The sequence below is a fragment of the Cavia porcellus genome, unplaced genomic scaffold, assembly GCF_034190915.1.
Source record: "Cavia porcellus strain 051 isolate PalLab524CR breed Dunkin Hartley unplaced genomic scaffold, mCavPor4.1 scaffold_177, whole genome shotgun sequence".
NCBI lineage: Eukaryota > Metazoa > Chordata > Mammalia > Rodentia > Caviidae > Cavia > Cavia porcellus.
Window position 1 is genome coordinate 297,521 of NW_026947660.1, and position 19,275 is coordinate 316,795.

The 19,275-nt window shown below is 38.8% G+C and overlaps 1 protein-coding gene across 5 annotated transcripts in view; it reads left to right on the top strand.

Annotated features, from left to right (window-relative positions):
* Positions 1 to 230: 230 nt before the first annotated feature.
* Positions 231 to 19,275, top strand: part of Stk38l (serine/threonine kinase 38 like) — an 88,187-nt gene continuing 69,142 nt past the window's right edge. Inside the window, exons 1-2 of one of the 5 annotated variants that reach the window (XM_063244529.1) lie at positions 261 to 389; positions 14,019 to 14,071. In XM_063244529.1, the coding sequence (XP_063100599.1) occupies positions 14,050 to 14,071 (22 nt within the window). In that variant the 5' untranslated portion in view covers positions 261 to 389; positions 14,019 to 14,049. Of the gene's footprint in view, positions 520 to 14,018; positions 14,072 to 19,275 lie in introns of all 5 variants that reach the window. The other 4 variants (XM_063244532.1, XM_063244530.1, XM_063244531.1 and 1 more) reach the window with 4 other exon arrangements.

Sequence of the window (19,275 nt, forward strand, 5' to 3'; positions counted from 1 at the left end):
GAGTAACGCTCATTTTCTCTCGAGAGCAGTCTGGACTGTCGTGAGCCAAGAGGACCTGGCGACACACAGGGACATCAGACACCTACGACTCCACTTCTGGACTAATTCTACGTCACTGCGAAGGTGGGTGGGGCAGAGATTGACGGCAGAAGGTCACTTCCGGTTACGGTGCGTGTGACGTTAAGCCTCTTGAGACAGCCTCGTCGCCCCGGAAGCCAAGGAGGGGAGGGCTCGCGAGAGTTCAGGGCGGGCCGAGACTCCGGCCCGGCGCGGCGCGGCGCGGACCCCGCCTCCTAGGGGCGGGGCGAGGAAAGCAGGCTGGCGGCGGGAGTGGACGGTACCGGCGGCCGCGGAGCGAACTAGGCTGAGCCGCCGGGCGCCGCGGATAGGTGAGTGCGGCATCGCCATAGGGCTGCCCGAGACACGCGGGAGCGTCCGCGCTGCGGACGTCAGCGGCGGCTGTGGAGCTGGCCTCAGCCCCCGGGCCCCGGACAAGGCCAGCGGGCAACCTGGAACCGGGTCTGTGTCCCCCGCCGCTTCCTAGGGTCCCCCGTCGGCCCCGTCCCGTCCCAGCGAGGTCGGGCCTGCGTGCGGTGTCTGGGTGGGGAGTGGGGGCGGCGCGTCTCTGAAAAGTTGCCAGGCTGACAGCAGAGACCAAACTTCATTCCCAACACTGGCAGCCCCTGCCCGAGCCCCGATGCGGCTCCGCTTCCCGGGGCTGCCTGCGATCCTGAGCTGGAGAAGTGATACAGAAGGACGGGCGAGGATGCTGATGGCCGCGGAGCTGTGGGGAGTGGACCGAAGCCTCTCCCTCGGGGTGGCCTGGGCGTTAGCTTTAAGGCTGCAGAAATCTGAGGACACCTCTTCAGTGGATTTTAAGTTACCCTTCTTGGTTCTTAGGAGGGGGTTGAGTGAGACCTGTTTCTTTGTCGTGGGGCTTAAAGTTGTTATCTTACTGCTTTAAGTCAGAATCTGTTGTTCATAGCCTCAGTTTGTTTACCTGGTACAAATTTTTGAAAGTTCTTTGTTTCAGTCTTATCTGTATAAGATACTGGAAGTCTCTTCAAATTTTTCTGGCATTCTCATTATGCCTTGGGATATGTAAAACAATTAACTTTATTACCCTCTTTCCCCGTAACTGAGTTATTGTCTGTGAACTAGACACTCTTGTGACTGAGAAGAGATAAAGTAGTCCAAAAAATGAAATGAGATTGGATCTGTTCTTGTATATGTTCATCAAAACACTTTTAACTGAAAAATCCCGATCTCAAAAGAGGTATGTTGGCTAAAAATTTTATTTGGTTTGACTTCATTTAGCTTGTTAAGATGATTGATAATATTTCCCATTTGGTTGGGATATATGTAGAATGAGAAAGTTGAGTGTAGGTTTTGTTCTCTCTTGAAAGGGCTTGCTATTTGGAAATGGCTGGAAAAAAGCCACATAAAATGAGTTCTCTAGCCTTTTGTTTTTGAGTTTTAAGTCAATAGAGAGATTATTTGTGCAGATAAATAGGTGTTCTCAGCAGTTTTTGTGCTGAAAATTTAATTTTGAAGGGTAGAACTCTAGAAACAAAGAAAAAATTATGCTACCTAGAAAATAACATTAGACTCAGTTCAGCGATTTGTTTTCAGAAAAGTTTTGTTCCCTCAAGGGAACCATCATTCTGATTGTGAAGTTGAATGAAATGCCTTAGTGCTTTCCCTGTGACCTGAAAGAAAACTTTTGGGGGGCACTTTTTAAAAAAAGGGGGTAAAAGAGATGAAAAAGCCAGAAGGATTTGCATCTCAATGTGACTTTAAAATGGTTTTATTTTACATCAGTAAGTATAGGGTTAGCCAGGCATGGTAGCATGTGCCTGTAATCCTAGCACGCACACTCCTGTAATCGCAGTACTCTGGAGGCTGAGGCAGGAGGCTCTTAGCAAATTCAAAACCTGCCTGGGCTACAAAGTGAGCTCAAGACCAGCCTGAACTACATAATGAGATGCTGTCGTAAAAAGACCAAAAAAAAAAAAAAAAAAAAAAAAAAAGTAAAGTGAATTATCAAACATATTGTCATTTAGCATCCCAAGGAGTACATTAAAATCAGCAGATGGGCAAGTTATGATTATTTTAGACTCAACATATATATAGTATATATATATAGTACTGTACCTTTATGTTAAAAGCACCATGAATGTTTTGAATGAGATAATAAAAGCAAGTTTTTTTAATTACAAAAAGCTTTGGTCAGTAGTTAAAAGAATATTAAGTGAATTCTCCTTTCTTCCTCCCTTTACCTCATAAACATTTTAATTCGCTTTTTTTGAGACAGTGTTTTATTATGTAACCTAGACTGGTTTTAAACTCATGGTGATCCTCCTGTCTCAGCCTCCTGAGTGCCAAATTTACAGGCATGCACCACCACGCCCAGCTTTAATTCACATTTTAAGGGAATATTTACCAAAGGCTACCCAGTACATGGTGTTCTGGTTACATCATCCTTTTCCAGGTGAAGTTTTACTGATTGGCAGAGTATGATGGTCTGGGATCTTGGAGGGAAGTACATGGCAAAAATGGGCAGTATTTGCTGTCCTGTACTCTGAGGAAGTGTGGGCTGTGTTTTTAAAGAGATGCAACCTAATGGGAAGCAATTGTGCCCATCCAAGTAACTTAATTACAAAATATGCCTTGTGAGGAAGCCAAGGAGGGAGGGATTGAATCCTACTAGACCAATTAAGGGGGATGTAGAATAGGAAAAGACATTTGTGAAGATGATTTGGGGAATCTAGTCATATGATAATGATGGTGAGGGAACACTTTATAATGCTGTGTGCTGCATGAATCTTTCCTTCTACTACTTAGTATCTTAATCCTCACAACTGTATGCATTTGGTGTTGTTGCTGATGGGGTGACTGGGATACTGAGGTCTGATAGCTAGCAAGTGGTCGAATCAGATTCCAGTTCAGCCAGTAATTCTGGCGTATATCTGGGCTCACTGTCCTTATTTTCTCTCCCATTCATGATGATCTTCCTCAGGTCTGTAGATGAAAGAATTGATTTGAGAAAATGCATTCTTTTGGTGTCTACATTGTGGGATTAGATTTCTAGAAAGACCTCTAAAATAATGAAAGTTTAGGTAAATGAATCTTTTGTGTTATGGTCAATATTTTAATCCATTTATGATATTTTTTGATGACAAATGTAGCTATTGTGTGGAACTGATAATTTTCACTTTTTGCTACTCATAAGGAATCTGGAATGAGAAATTATAACTGTATTAACTCTTCCATTTAATGGAATATTTAAATCATTGTGTATTTAGTTTTACAGCTTTAAAAAACCACTTGGCACTGGTACTCTTTGGATTGAATTATGAAGTTGAAATTTAGCTAATGATTGAATGTTAGTCCAAACTCAGTTTTTATTCTACAATAGCTGTGCTTATCATGTGCTTATAATATTGGAAACAGGGTTTTGAATAGTGTTTACATGTATAAAATAAGAGTTGAATCATTAATACTTTATGTGGGACAACTTTGAAAGTTCTTTGGGATTGTGAAGTAAAAGGTACTGTAGAAATGCACTGTGCCTTCTGTGGAACCACTCAATAAATGGTTGTTGAAAAGATGAGCCCACTGATTTTATTTATGAAGTTTCAGGAATAGACCATACTTGTTTTATTGGTTATCTAAAAACTGAAATCACAGTCAGTTCATATGGAATCATGGAGTGAACTGTGGTAGGTTCATTACTGACCTTTCCTGTCTAATGAGATCCAAACTCTACAGCTACTTTGCTATTGCCCTGGTTGGCCATACTTTAGGAGAGCTCTGTCCAGAAGCCAGGCTCTCTCAATGGATTGAGTGTTCCTTCAGCCCGAATGGAATAGGTTCTTGAAAATGTGTACTAGGGGTAAAGTAGCAGAACTAAAGACAAAATTTAAGTCTTCTATCTTCAATAGTATTATGCAAGACAAAGATGGAAAGCCAAATACAAAACAAAAATATTATTTAACATACCTTAAATTAGTAGTGATGGTACATTGTTTCCACTGATCATCCTCTGATTGACAATTCCCAGATTTCCCATCTCCCATATTTTCATGGAGATGCTTATAAGTCCACTTTACTTTGTTATAAAACTGTTACAGATTTAAAGTATTGGTTTGGGTTTGAAAGATCTGTACTTAGTAAAAAGGACCATGAGTTGGTCCATCACAGGGAAATCAGACATATTTACTTTTTTGTGAATAGAAATCTTGGGCCAGGGATTTAGTTCAGTGGCAGAGTGCCTGCCTGGCAGATGCGAGGTCCTGAGTTCAATTCCTAAAACAAAACAACCCAGAAATCTTGGAGGTATATTTCCTCCGCAGTAGAATAGTTCTGTCTACATTGAAAATCCACTGAGACAAGGTGTCCTAGAGGATCTCTGTACAAATCACAGGGAAGACACTAGTAATTACAGGTCATATGGTGTCCTGACCATTCACACTAAAGCCTTGTCAACTGTCTGTGGTTTGTGATAATAGCAGGTGTACGATTGTTGGGACCACAAATTTATAGTGGCTGGTTTTACATATTTCCTTATGGGATAAAAGGAAGAATTTGGATTATTGGTACCACCCATCTGAGATTTTTCCATTGTTTCTTCTTAGCATAACATCTTCTATGCCTTGTGAGTCATCTCAGGATTATACTCAAAATTAAGATACTTCTCCTAAATTAACATACTCTGCTACTTGGAAGAGTGTTTGAACCACTCCCAAGATCCTGCTGAGTTTCCTGCATTTTTTCACTGTCATATCTTTCTTAATTGAAAAAATAAATATGGGCTGCCCAGAGACTTTTCTTGTCTTAGCCCACAAAGTCTTGAACTTTGCAGAGGGTTTTGATCCTCCTGGAGCCCTAAAAATCATACCACTTGTCTCATTTATTTTAAGCCTTCACCATACACTTGTTTGGGAGATTGGGGATCTAGGCCAGGTCCCTGATAACTGGCACCTGATTGAAACAGTATATAGGATATACATCTTTTATATGTACTTTTTACTATACTTAAGTTTTAAATTCTTGAACAAACTCTTTGCCTACGATTTAACATTAGACCTTTGGCCACCCAAATTCATGTTAATCTTCTGGGCTACATGTACAGGATGATGGTGTCCTTTTTCCTTCCCTTTCTTCCTTCTTGAGTTTTACTGATTACACAGGTATACAGTTTTCATATATTAAAATATAATTCTGTGATCCCATATGCACAGGCAGTATTCATTGTAAGAAATTAAAATTATTTGCTGTCTTTACATCTGATTGAATAGGAAAATTTGTTCTCCTTTTTCTAATTTTTGGGATACTTTTACTACTTTTGCATTTCCTTAAGTAGGATGGAGTTGATTTTTAATACCTCAGATCAGCCATAGGTGACAAATGCTTCCAATAAAGAACAAGATGGCAGCAGCTGAAATGACTGTGCATGATTACTGGTACCATCTATTTTTAGCTTGTAGAATTGTTGTGCTTCTGCAGTAGAGCCTAGATTTTAATCTATCTAAAAGTTTAGAAGATGGAAAATTTGGGACAGAGAAGCTTCTACACACATAGGCACTTTGTTTTGTGGTCCATTTCTCCCATTGCTATTTTGCTGTTATGAACGCAGTCATTGCTGTTGTTTTATAACTTTGAGATTTTGATTATGGTTCTGTGGATTCCTCAGCAGTTCTAGAGACATATAATTTTTATACTGTAAATGAAAAATGCTTTCTGTAATCTGTTTCTCCAACCTCCTCCTAGTATTAGTATATAAATTTGGCTCTTATCTTACTTGCTTACACATTCCTGGCTCCTTTTTCTTCCTGAATATCACCACCAGGATACAAGTCTAATGATTTTTATCAACAGCGATAACTGTTACTTACAATGTACCAGACATAATGCCAAGTACATCTATGTGTATGTACACATATCAATTTAAATGTTTGTATATTGAATATACATATGTGGAATCTAATTGAATGTCCATAAGAAGCCTTTTGAATAATTATTTCTATTCACACATAGTGAAACTGGAACTTAGAGAAGTGAAGTAACTTGGCTAGGGTCACAAAGTTGGATGTTAAGAGGTGGAGTTAGAAATTGATCTCTAAGGATCAAGTTTCTTCTTTCTTATGTTGCTTTATTTTATTGTAAAAATTTGCCTCTCCCTTCTAGTTTCACTTGTCTCATTTCTTCTCTCCCTTTTTAAAAAAATTTTTTTATTTTCCATTTTGCAGTTACTTACAGTTTTGCATGTAAAACATTTTTTTTTCCTTTGGGAAAAGTATACAGAAGTAATTAAACTATATTCAGATTTCCCATAAAGGATTCATTCTTAGAGCTTATTTTAAGAATAATACTAGCACCATATTATATTTTTTATATTGTTTTAAAGTTTTATGAATCACTTTTATACATTTTCTTAATTCCTATAACAGTCATGTAGTATTAAAAGTGTTATAGCCATTTACAAGTAAAGAGAAGAGTAACTCACAGTGACTTGTCTGAAATCTCAAAATAAGAGATTGAATTTAAACTTGGATATTTTGACTAATATACTATGACTCACTAGTTTTCCTATTAGACTAAGCCACTAGAGGCACAAAATATAATAAAGATGCTACAAAATGAGTCCATGAGACATGGGTCTTGTCATCAATTTGCATGCTAAAGTAAATAACATAATCAAGCGTTTGACTTCATTTAAACAGTTAGGAATGTCTGTCATTATAGCATAACATTTTTATAAAGGCATTATAGTTTTGAGTGTTAATTTTTTTTTTTTTTTGGTACTGGGGATCGAACTCATAACCTTGTGCTTGCCAGGCAGGTGCTTATGCCACTGAGCTAATTGCCTGGCCCCTTGAGCGTTAATTTTTTGTTTTTCTTTTGTCAGATTGTGAAGCTGGAAGATTTAGTTGTACATTTTAAATTGTGAGATACAGAGTTCTCAATTAAGTTGCTGTGTACTTCATTTTATACTCATTTACTTGCTTCTTGACTGAAACAGTTACAGTGAAGGAATTGGATGGAAGAAGTGTGGGCATAAAAATGGAATTTAAGAATTGATAATCTCTATAAGGGATTGATGAGGTAGCTGATAGTGACCAGAGTATAGATAGGCTGCTCATATTCACTCTGGAAATTTCTATTATTGAGTAATCAGAGTTTAATGGTGTACGTGTGTGTGTGTGTGTGTGTGCGTGTGTGTGTGTGTGTGTGTGTATTGAACCCAGGGAGCACTGAGATACATACACATCCCAATTTACGCTAATCTTCTGCCTGGCAGGTCCTTTACTTTTTTTAGGTGGTCAATTCATTTTTAGTATATGTGCTGCTGAAGTGAGCACTAAGTGGTCAGTTCATGTAGGAAGCTTTTCTCTGTTTTTATTTGAGCCAGTGGCCCACTAAATTCTCCAGGCTAGCCTCAGACTTTGTAATTCTCTTGCCTCAGCCTGCTGAGTAGCTGGGATTACAACTATGTGCTGTCATGTCTGGTCTTAATGATCCATCTTTAAAATTATCTTGTACCTGTACCTTGTTTTATTAAATTTAATTTTGATCAACAGTAGATGTTTTATTTAGTTAAGTGTTTATGTATTGGCTGGCACCCATTATGGAAATACCACCCAGTGTTTACCCTTGATGATTTATAGCACAAGGGAGTTGCCTTTTGTTGTATTTTTACAGTGGAGATCCATTTCAACATGGATGCATCTTCAAATCTGGTTGAGTATATTCTCCATTTACTAATTGTTATCCTGCCAAATAGATTTTTTTTCTGTTTTTGTGACTAATGGAAAAATCTTATTGCTGAATTACATGTATTTACCCCTTGATGTTCTTAGTAATGGCAAGTCCTAGAGGAATCACATACTCATAATGTTTTACTGAGGCTAATTATCATAATTCTACATTTATCACCTATTTATAGGTACTATTTGCTGGGTACTATTTGTTGGGTATTTGTTTAGCAAAACATCTTGCCTTTCTATTTAGAAAGTTTAATCCTGCAAGAGGTGTAATATGTAGTTACAAATAGCTAATTCAAACAAAAAGTGGTACAGGAGTGTAAGGCACACTGTGGGAGCAGAGGAAGAAGAGATTGCTCCTAGCTGGGAAGGTTGGGAAAACTTCCTGTATGAATTGACCTGGTAAGAATGAAGGGCACTTTGTTAATTATTTACTTCTCTCTGTCTCATGAGATTTGAACCCATTGAGTTAGAGAATAGATGTTTTTAGCATTTCATTCTCTGCATCATTAGTTGCTGAATCTGGTAGTTTTAGACTTGTACTTTAGTGGGATTACAGAGGTGGTAGTGTAAATAGAATGGATTCAGAGGAAGAAAGATCAGGAGTGGAAAGACTAATGGAAGGACTCCTTAAAATAACCTAGGAGGTATAGTAAGTTCTCAATTAGATGAGGTTGGAGAGGAGCAACTGGAAATGGGTGAATGCTCTCCATCTGTTGAGACCTGGCCGGCCTTCGTGCGTTGGGAGTCACCTATGAGCATGCCAGGTAGTGTGAGGCTGGAAAGACATGGTACTGCCTCAGAAATCGGGTGACTGTAGAACTCCACTCGTCATGGGCAAATAATTAAGCAGGGTCCAGAGTAGGAGTATCAGAGAGGAGCTGCTAAGGAAGAAGAGAAGCGCCTGTTTGGTAGGGTAAGAGCAGCTTTCTCTTGTGGTGGTAGTGTTTGATCTTAGGCTGGGAGGGTGAGTGAGAGTTTTCCAGACCAATAAGCTGCAGGAAGACATTATCACATGATGACCGAAGACACAGAGACAGATGTAGGGAGCCACAAGAACCTGGACTGGTTCAGTTTGGGACCTGAGGCTGGTTAGGATGCTGGTTAGGATAGATGAACCTTTTATTTGCTGTGCTTTTTGATGTTTCCTTTTATCTAGCTTGAGCACACTGGCCTTGTGAAAGGAAAGGTTCTGTTGCTTCTTAGACTAGTGGAAGCCTCTCTGCTGCTTTTCCTGCCCCCAGCCCGCAGGTGGAATGGCAGCAAGAAATTGTCTTGCTTTCATTTTGTGAAAGTAGAAATGTGTGGAGTGGCATCTTCCCTTAGTGAAGGCCTAGAGCCCCTAGGCTTGTTGTATAAAAAGAATGCTGCAGTTTCAAGAGCACCAGACTTGAGGGAGGGAATTGTGGTAGGGGCATAATTACTTGCCTTTTCCTCGGCTTCCCAGGACTATAAAACTAACACAGTACCTAGAGTCCTTTCATTCTGTTCCGCATCACTCATAAGGAGGATCACTACGAGTTTGAGGCCAGCCAGGGCTACATAGTGAGATCTGTCTTAAAAAAAAAAAAACAAAAAAACAAAAAAACCCCACAACTTTTCTACTCTAACCCTTGTTACATTTTTAAAGAATACAACTTAATAACTTTATATGACTTAAACTTCAGTGTCAATGTCAAACATTGTGTCTAGCCCATCCTCTGCCCCCTTTTTTGTGCAGAGACCTGCCTCTGCAAAATGTGAACTTTTCACTTCTGGAGCTAAAGAGCACTGGGTGGTTCTTTTCACTTAAGTTGACTTTCTAGAGTGATTACCTTTTCTGTCCTTACGGTTGGGTCACTGAAACAGGATATAACTAAGTTGTTTCCTACAGAGAACCAGTTAATGGTCTACTCCAATTTGAATTATATCTATTATATTTTTGGCCATAGGTTGGCAGCTGTGTTAGCTTTAGTGCCATTACTGATAAAGGTAAAAGTTTATGGGTTTGGGCACAGCTTTCATTGGAAAGTGAAAGACAAGAGCAGAAGAAGCAGGCCTCTTGTGAAGTGCTGGGAGAGACTTAAGGGGGGAGCACAGAAGAAAGTGCATACAGTAAAAAGAAGTTAAGTACCTTGAGATCTGTTCCAGGTGCACTTTGGTGGGACTGTAGCCAGGTTTTAGGATTAAACTGAACTGCCAGCACTTCTGTCACAGAGGACATTGATGTGTTGTCATTGCAAAAGTGATAGGTTTTTTTTTTTTTTTTTTTTTTTTGTGGGGGATAGTTTGTTTTAATCGAACCTTCATAGATTTAATAAAAGATTGGTGTATACTGGAGTCTATTTTTAGAAGTGAGCAGAAAGGGAAACAAACCAATATAACTTAAATATTAGTAAAAATTATAGTCATTTTTGAATTATAGTAAATGAATTTTAGTAGATATAGTAAAAGATATAAAAGTTATGTATATCCCAGACATGCAAGTGGCAAAAAGTGAAGGGAAAAATAAATAAGAACATGTTTTTGAGTTTTTGCAAGTGATAAAACTGTATTTTCAAGTTGACTGAGAATATAAGTAGACCCACAGAAGGAAAAATAGGTTAAGAGTTTAAATCTGGAGTTTGCATACTCCTGTGTGAATAAACCACTTATTCTTTTCCTTTCAGAAAAAAAAAAAATTACCAAGCAGCAAAACAATTTTTCTTCAGAGTGTTTTTTCATCATTAGACCAACAAAGCCAAAGAATTAAAATACCTATTTTGTTTTTCTGTGGTGATGATATGTAGGGGGTTCAACCTGTGAACTCGTACCTGACCAAGGGGAGATGAAGGTGAGACACAGAACAGATAAACTGTGGAAGGCCAGGGGGCTCTTGTCTCCCTTTGACAGACACCCCTGAATGACTGGCGCACCTGAGTTCTCTTCATTCCGACACAGACATAAGCAGTTGTTAAGACATGTTCATCTGTCTCCCAGTATCCATGGTACTCTAAACTGTTTCTTGCTTCTCTTGCAGCATGTCAGCATGCACTCATGCTGCCTTTCACAGAGCCTTTAATCTTCCAATCTGATCTCCTGTAGTGGTAAGAAGTTACTTTTCAAAAGTATTATATTGAAGGTTTTGAGTGATTTTCAGAATTGAAAGGTCTTGTAGATGACCTCCTAGAATAGCTAGTTTTCATTCCCTTAGTGGTTGACATTTCCCAGCCTTCTGCCCCCAGGCCTCTTCTTAAGCCTTAGCCTTTGAGGTGTGTGTGATCTCATATACTCTGATACCTTTAATAGCCATTCTGTGATGATGTCCAGACTTGCATGTCTTCCTCAAACCTCTCTTGAATTTGAGACTCCATTGTCTGTCTCCTGGATGCCACCACTTTGGTGTGTTTCACAGATAACTTGGCTTCAACTTTTCCAGAACTTTCTCTTCTTTTCTCTTCCTATAGCCCTTCCCATGTTCCTTACCATGTGATTTTATCCTCTACTAAATCATAACCCTGGAAATGGTCCTTGAGTCTTCCTTCTTATCATCACACCCAGTCATTCAGTAAGTCCTCCTTATTACTTCTTGAACCCTTGCTTTGCTTCCAGGCCTAGTATCTTCATTCAGGCACCAAGTTACAGTAACAGTGGTTTCTCCCTGCTACCAGTTTTGCCTTGTGTCAATCTACTGTTGGCTGCTACAGGGTTCTACTGTGGCAGCCAAAGATAAATCTGAGTAGATAACTCTTGCACTTGAATTTCCAGTGAGCCCCAGCTGCCTGCAGAATCCCTCTCATGACATCTGAGTTCCTTTATGATATGAGGTCTTTTAATTTTCTTTCCTTATCTCTCATCACTCTTATTTCCCTCTCCAACCGCACTGAACCACTGTTCTTTTCTTACCTTGGGTCACACACACTACTTTCTGGGTAATTCCTGTGTTTTCTAAAGACTCTGTTTAGGCATCCCCTCTTTAATGGGGGCCTTTCTGACTCTCCTTCTGGTCACTTAGGTACTTCTGTTTGATTTTCCTACAGTGTCGTGTATATGTCCCACTTACCTCCTAAAATACAATATCAGATAGCATGTTAAACACTTGTTATGGACTAACCCTAACCCACGTATGGTTCATAACAATGGGAAGTTCTTTATGTAACTTAGTGATTTTGAAGATGGCTATTTTATTTCCTCTCTGTTTCAGGTTAAACATCTTCATTGAATTTGTTCAGATATTTGAAATTCCAGTGTTTCCACTTTATGGCCACACCCCAGTGCATACATTTTTATTTCGTTAACAAATGTGTGCTTCAGTTTTAGACAAGATACAATTGTCATAAAAGGCAGGGCTTCTCAGATATTTAATGGGTTGTTGTATTTAAGGTATAAACCTCAGTTTTCCAGGTCTATGCCTGTGAATTTTTTTCTTTGAGTCCAGAAGTCATCATTATTAGGGAATTCATTTATATTTAATGAGTGATCAAAAGACAAGAGTACTAATTAGCGAGCTCATTTATGTCCCTGTGAGTAGAATGAATGGAAGCTTGCATTATTTGGTTAACAAACACTCTCTTGCAGGCATTCTGGTCACAAGGTCAGCTTAACAGAAAATGTCACTAAGCTAGGCTAACTGAATGGAACCGCTTCCAGTGGACTTAACCTGCTCAGCACTGCTCGCCATGATCAGAATGACTTGACTTCAGTGTTGTGGGCATACTGGTCATGTGTTGCTTGGTTAGACTCTTGCTCCCTGACTCTGGACTAATGGTCTTTTTCTGTTAGTTAACACAGTCTTTATCCAAAGGAAAACACAATTGAGAACTATACCCTTTTTACTTTTCATCAGATCTCAGCCATCCATTTTCTTGGAATCACTTACGTTGATAGCTAATTTCTAATACTCTATTGATTCATGCTGGCATTACTACCAAAGACTGACTTAAATTTTAAGTTCTGAGGGTACTTATTTTACACCTTGATATGGCTGTAGGACCTTGCTAAGTATTTAACACTTCCCCAGATCTAAGCTAACTGGTACAGCATAGAATTTGGGCTCATTATCCTTGTTCCTGACCTCAAGGACCTATGAACTCAGCCTAAAATTAGTGCATAAATTTGAGGGGTAACCATTTCACTTTCTTAACTTTTAGTCAAAAATTTTTGCTTTTTTACATTAGTTTATCACTTAATATTTGATTTTTTTAACTCAAGTATTTGTCATATTTTCTGTATTAAATTTTATTTGTTGAAGCTGATAACCTGTTAAAATAATTTTAATTCTAATTGTGCTGTCCCATTTCTTGATGGTTCTGTCCAGGTTCTACTCATCCCTACACTTTGATATGGGTGTTGTCAGAAGCTTTTTTCTTGATCATTGGTAACAATAGGGTAAGCCTTGTGAGTCTTGCAGAACTTATTTATGAGCGAACTGAGTTTTTTTTAAATCTCTTATAAATGTATTTGTCACTCAACTAAGAACTGTTGCGTAAACCCTGTGGAATACTTTTCAGGTAGTCACATAGATTTGTCCTGTAGGGTTGCTGACAGAAAAGTTACCTGGCAGGACTTGTCCTCTCCAAGCTTAGTGATCACCTATCTTTGTCTATTCAAAAACAAATGTAACTCTATTCTAGAATTTTCCGCAAGCTAGATGATAAACAGTTTTTTGTGATGTCTATGTTTTTTCTCATTCTGAAAAATAAACAGTTTGTCTCCTGTGTTTATCCAGCAAAACTCTCTTGTCTTACAATTTGTCAGTGTACTTACAACATAGCAAAATTACATGCAGGCTCATGATACTTACTTGTTCACAATACTCACTCAACTGGCCAGATCAGAATGTTCACAGTGAGCAGCACTGTTACGGCCTTCTCACTGTTTTGGGCTTCAGGTTGTACCATCCCAACACTCCAGTTCTGATGAGGCTAGGAAGAGAAGGAAAGGCAGAGGTAGGGGGATGCACATGAACTGGGAATTCTTTCTTTCTTCCTTTTTTTTTTTAATCGGTACCAGGGATCGAACTCACAATTGCCTGCTTGCAAGATAGGTGGTTATGCTGCTGAGCTAAATCCCCAGCCCCGAGAATTCTTTCTAAAGAAGGACTGAGATGAACTCTCGAGGGCATTGGAAAATAGCAGTTTGTAAAAGGTCATTGTGAATTGTAATGTGGTATTCAAGCATAAAGTTTTTAAAAAGCAAAACAGAAGTGAAGGTTTTTTTTTTTTTCTTTCTAATATGTTAACTGTACCACATATTTTAACCTGTGTGCTTTGGGTTTTGTATTTTCCTCTCCAGACATAAATTCAGAAGCCTCTTGCAGACCTTGATGGATTTAAGTTCAGCTCATGGTGAGCATTTTACTTCCTGATGTCATCTGGTGTTTCCTTCGTAGCCATAGCCACTGTGTTACGTGTCTATTCTGCATTTTTTCTGTATCTTTAAAAATCTAAGTTCATTGAAGAGCCCTGTGTGTTACCAGTTTTTTCAAAAAGTCTTCTCTTTTTCTGTCATAAATATCTTTTTGTCATAAATATCTTTAGCCAGAATTTCATTTCATAGAAATCAAACCATTTTAAGTTTTTATGTGACTGAAATGAGTAGGGAACAATATCGTTCAGCTATGTTTTTTTCTGACTCAATTTCTTTAATTCTTCATCTTTTCCTGTCTCTGTCTCTGTCTCTGTCTCTGTCTCTTTCTCTCCAATCTTTTCCTACATTCTTGTGGTGATGTAATTTTAGGAATTTCTCTAAAACCTAGAGTTTAAATATGGTATTTTTTAAAGCTGTGTATGGATACAGAACGTTTTCCTTGTTTTTTTTTTTTGGACCGGGGATCAAACTCATGCCCTCGTGCTTGCCATTTTTCCTTGTTATTATTTTAAATTCATTTGATTTAGAATTTACTTTTAGAAGAATTTAAAATCTTCACTGTCTTCAGGGGAGTAATCATATTTTCTGCTCCTCTGTATTTTCTCCATAACACCTAATAAAATGTAGAAATTTTACTTGCGCATTTTAGTGTAAAAGAGCCAAATAAGTGTGAGTTCTTAGGGATGTCTAAAACTCAGATTAATCTGAGTCTTCCTGTTTTCTACAAGGCCTTAAGCTTTCTGGCCCCTGTTGTATTCTGGTTACTTATTTTGTCCTTATGTTAAACTCTTGTCGTTTTCTCACAGGCCTAGTCATGCTTGAGGACCTTTGCAGTTACCTTATATGTATGTACCCAGTCCCCCAGGTTTCTAGGTCACTGTCTTTTTGTTTTTTTTTAAAATCTTGCATTGCTCCGGATCAAACTTCAGGCGTCTTCCACTGAGCTGTTCTCATATTTTTCTTAAGTCACTTTTTTTCACCTTATTCACACTATTTCTTTGGGCCTGGGTATATTGCTCAGTGATAGAGCATGTACCTTGCTCCAGTGAGACTGGGTTAGACCCTTGGCACTGCAAAACAAACAGAAAGCACCAGACTTTCTTTTTGATATTGTCCTCATGACCTTCCTTAAAATATTAATGCCTCTCCCAGCCTTTATACTTTCTACCCATCCACCTCCCTCATTCATTAGAATTTAAGCTTCATAAGAGGCAAGGTATTTTGTATCCCCTGGCCAAAAGCAGTATGAGCATGTAGTCATGATCAGTAACTATTTGCTGAATCAGTCAGCTAATTTAGATGGAATTCTGTTCTTAAGCGCTTCCTAAAACATAGGACTTACTTTTTCTTTGAGTTTCAGGCAGATTTACTTTTCTTACTTCTAAGTGTTTTGTCCTTTGTATTCCCTGATGCCCTGCATTCCCATTCCCACCTATCCTATCCTATCCTATCCTATCCTATCCTATCCTATCCTATCCTATCCTATCCTATCCTAATTCTATGGTTAATTGTGTTCAGGTTTTCCACTGCTTTTATTTAATTGGCTAATTTCCTCCCAGTGGTCACATTCATGTCAAGAATATTTTTCTTATTTGAAACATGATAGAAGGATTAGTAAGCTATGTGTTAAAGGTATTGATTTTAGCTGTGAGAGAGTTCTAGCAACTACTCCAACGGTTGAAGTCTTTGTTACTATTTAGCTCTTTTCCATCTCTAGAATATCAACAGTGGTTACGCATCTGTTTCCTGATTTTGCACCATTTCAATTCAGAGGCATCCCATTAGATCTTGATGATGCTTCACAGTATCATGCTAACTTATTTGTACTCTTGAAGTATCCATTCCTTTCTTTGTTTAATATCCATATTCTAGATACTAGTATCCATATTCTGTAGGTTTTCAAGGACCTAAGACTTATTGACAGCATTCAACCATTCTCCACCATTTTCCATATTGTCATTTTCTTTGCAGAGCATGCCCAGCTTCTTTTGTACATACTGAAATACCTGAACTTTTTCTTCCTTCTATTTTGCAGTTTAAAGTTCACTTGATCAGTGAACCCAAATTACAATGCTTAGAAAAAAAATAGGATCCACAATTTTAATTGTGTGAAGTAGAACAAATTAAATTACTTTAAGTTTCAAAACTTGTTTTTGTATTGGTAAAATATGTTATTGCTTTACTCTTCTGGGTATAGATTTGAAGAACCTAAGACCACATTTTTGCTAACACCTATTTTATGTAGCAAATACTTTTCAAAGTAATTAAAGTAGTGCTTTGTGTACTATTAGTCCTCTTTTCAATATTAAGTGATAGGAAGATAATGGAGATAGACTTTTACACGGGGTTTACTGTTTGCCAGACATTACCAGACATTGTTTTAAAAGCCTTACATAGACTTCCGGGAGAACATGGCGGACAGATAGCAGCAGCTACTCAGGCTCTCTGCGAGACCCAGCTTAGAATCCAGGAATGATGCGGAGTGAGGAATCTTAAGCAAGAGGAGATACACTCTGCTGACCCAAGAACGAACTGGGCTGAGAGCAACCAACTGGGAATGTAATCCTGGTTCTATAACAGATAAAGCCTCAGCATGGAAGCTGGAGCCCACGCCATTGAAAGCCGCGATTTGGGTTTCCTGCTGCCGCTGCTGCGTCTCAATCGGCTCGGCAGGGAGAGAGCCGTGTGAAAGCTCTGAGAACGGGAATTGGTGAACTGAGTTGAGAGTTGGATGGGCGGGGAGCTGTGCATCAACCTGCGGTGAGTGAGGGAAATGGACTCTTTCACAGTCTAGGAGGCTCCAACAGAGGGCAGGGCAGACTTTCCGGAACAGGGCGCTGTACTGACTTCAGTCACATATCCCTCTCTCAAGCAGGATTGGTGAGCAGTGCCTAGCCTATGTGATGCTGCTGGCTGAGACCCAGTAGGCTAGCACAACCCAGGTCCCAGTGCCTGGAGGTGCACCCTAGCAGTGAAGCTGTCGGTAGGTTGACCTGGAGGGGCGGGCCCCGCATAGGCTGCCTGGTCCGTAACTCCCTGGTGCACTGTGGTGGGTGGGAACACCTAGTCGGCGCAATTGAATCAGACTGTGGCCAACAGGGAAGGAAGCTGGGCTTCCTATATACATTTGCATATATAAGGAACAAAGAATATGGGAAGAGAGAGCAACAAGAAAGGGCCCTCGGCCCCCAATCCTGAGAAACAGGCAATAGCAGACACGGCACCAACAGACATAAAGCGCTATCTCCAGAGCATCATAGACGAGTTCAGGGATGAAGTTATTAATAACCTGAAGCAAGACATAAGCAGAATAGTTAGAGAAATGCTAAGCACCACCCAAGAAAAAGCAGATGGTGGAATGGAAAAACAGAAAAAGAAGGGAGAATTGTTTGATGGATAAAATAGAGACAACATAGAATATGTGAAGCAGGTTCAAAGAGATTACCAGGAAACTAAAATCTCTATCAAAACTGGCATAACAGCTTGAAAGAAACTAAGGATAGATTATCTGAACTGGAGGCCAGATGTGTAATATGGGAGCGTGAAATGAAAAACTTCTTAAAAATAACAAAGAAACAAACAGCAATAATACAAAGACTAGAAGATGATAAGAGGATCTATAACTTAAGAATTAACATAAAAGAAGAAGTAGGGACACAAACAAATGAACTACAAAAGCTACTCTCAGAAATAATCCAGGAGAATTTTCCTAATTTAGCAAAAGGTAAAAATAATCATATGTATGAAGCATACAGGACCCCAGCCACCTACAACCCAAACAGAGCTACACCCAGGCATATAATAATCAAACTTCCAGAAATCCAATAGAAGAACAGAATATTAAAAGCCATCAGAGACAAGAAACAGATCACTTACAAGGGAACACCCATCAGAATTACAGCAGACTTCTCGGCACAAACCATCAAATCACAAAGAGCGTGGGGGGACATAATTCAAGCTTTGAAAGATAATAATCTCCAGCCAAGATTGATATATCCTGCACAACTATCCCTGGAAATTGATGGAAAAACAAGGTGCTTCCAGGATAAAGAGGAACTAGGGGAATATGCAACCACCAATTCATCTCTACAGAGAATACTGCAGGATATTCTAAAAAAGAAAAATACGAAGAATCCAGAAATAGTAGCAGAGGGGCCACAATGAATGGAGCAGAAAACAAAATGAGGAAGACAAGCTGACAACTAATGACAGAGAAAGAGCTCAACAGAAATGAGGCAGAGAAGATTGGATGATAGGAACAGCTATTTTGGAGAAAACGACATCATAATAGGTAGTGCTGATTTAGTATCATCTTGTTTTGAAGTCTCATTAAGCTTTTGTTCTTCTGTCTCCATAGGTCTTAACATATTGTATCCTATTGGATTTTATTATATGTGATAGTATAAACAAAACCTTTTATAGACAAGGAGATTATACAGAAACCATTGTTCATTTTCTGTTAGTTGATTCTAAATACCCTGTAATACTGTCATTCTCTTGAATGGTTTTACATTGTTTTGATATATTTGATGCTACAGTTTACGAAGTTATACTCAAAGATTTCAAGGAAAGAGACAATATGGTAACTACTTTTATGTCGGGATTATCTTGTGGTGAAACACTATTTTGTTTAAATGGTTATTTTTTTTTTTTTGTCTTTTTCCTTTTTATTGGTACCGGGGATGGAGCTCATGACTGCCTGCTTGCAAAGCAGGCGCTTGTGCCACTGAACTAAATCCCCAGCCCCCTAAATGGTTATGTTTTGATCTGCACTGTTTTGTTGTTATGCCCTCTTGTATCTCAATCTCCATTTTATTATTTACTTCTTTATTTTTATCCTTTTAATTAAGGGAAAAATAAATAAAAAAATAGCAGGATATATTATAGTAACCCACCTTGGTTTTCTATTAACTTGATTTGAAGCCCTGTATTGCTCTCACCATTTTGTTTTGACTGGTGTTCCTCTATTCTATTTTGCTTGATAGTACCAGGTTTGAAAGTTTAGGCAACAGCTGTGAAGATAGTGGCATTCATTGTGCTGCCCATTCTGGTTGACTATTATCTACTTTTGAAGACCTGTAATGTCTCCAATGTTTTGGTTTTGTTGGTTTCGTTCTTTACTGTTTTATTCAATTAAATTATAACTGATAATATAGGCAATTCTGTTTGAGATAGCGGGAGG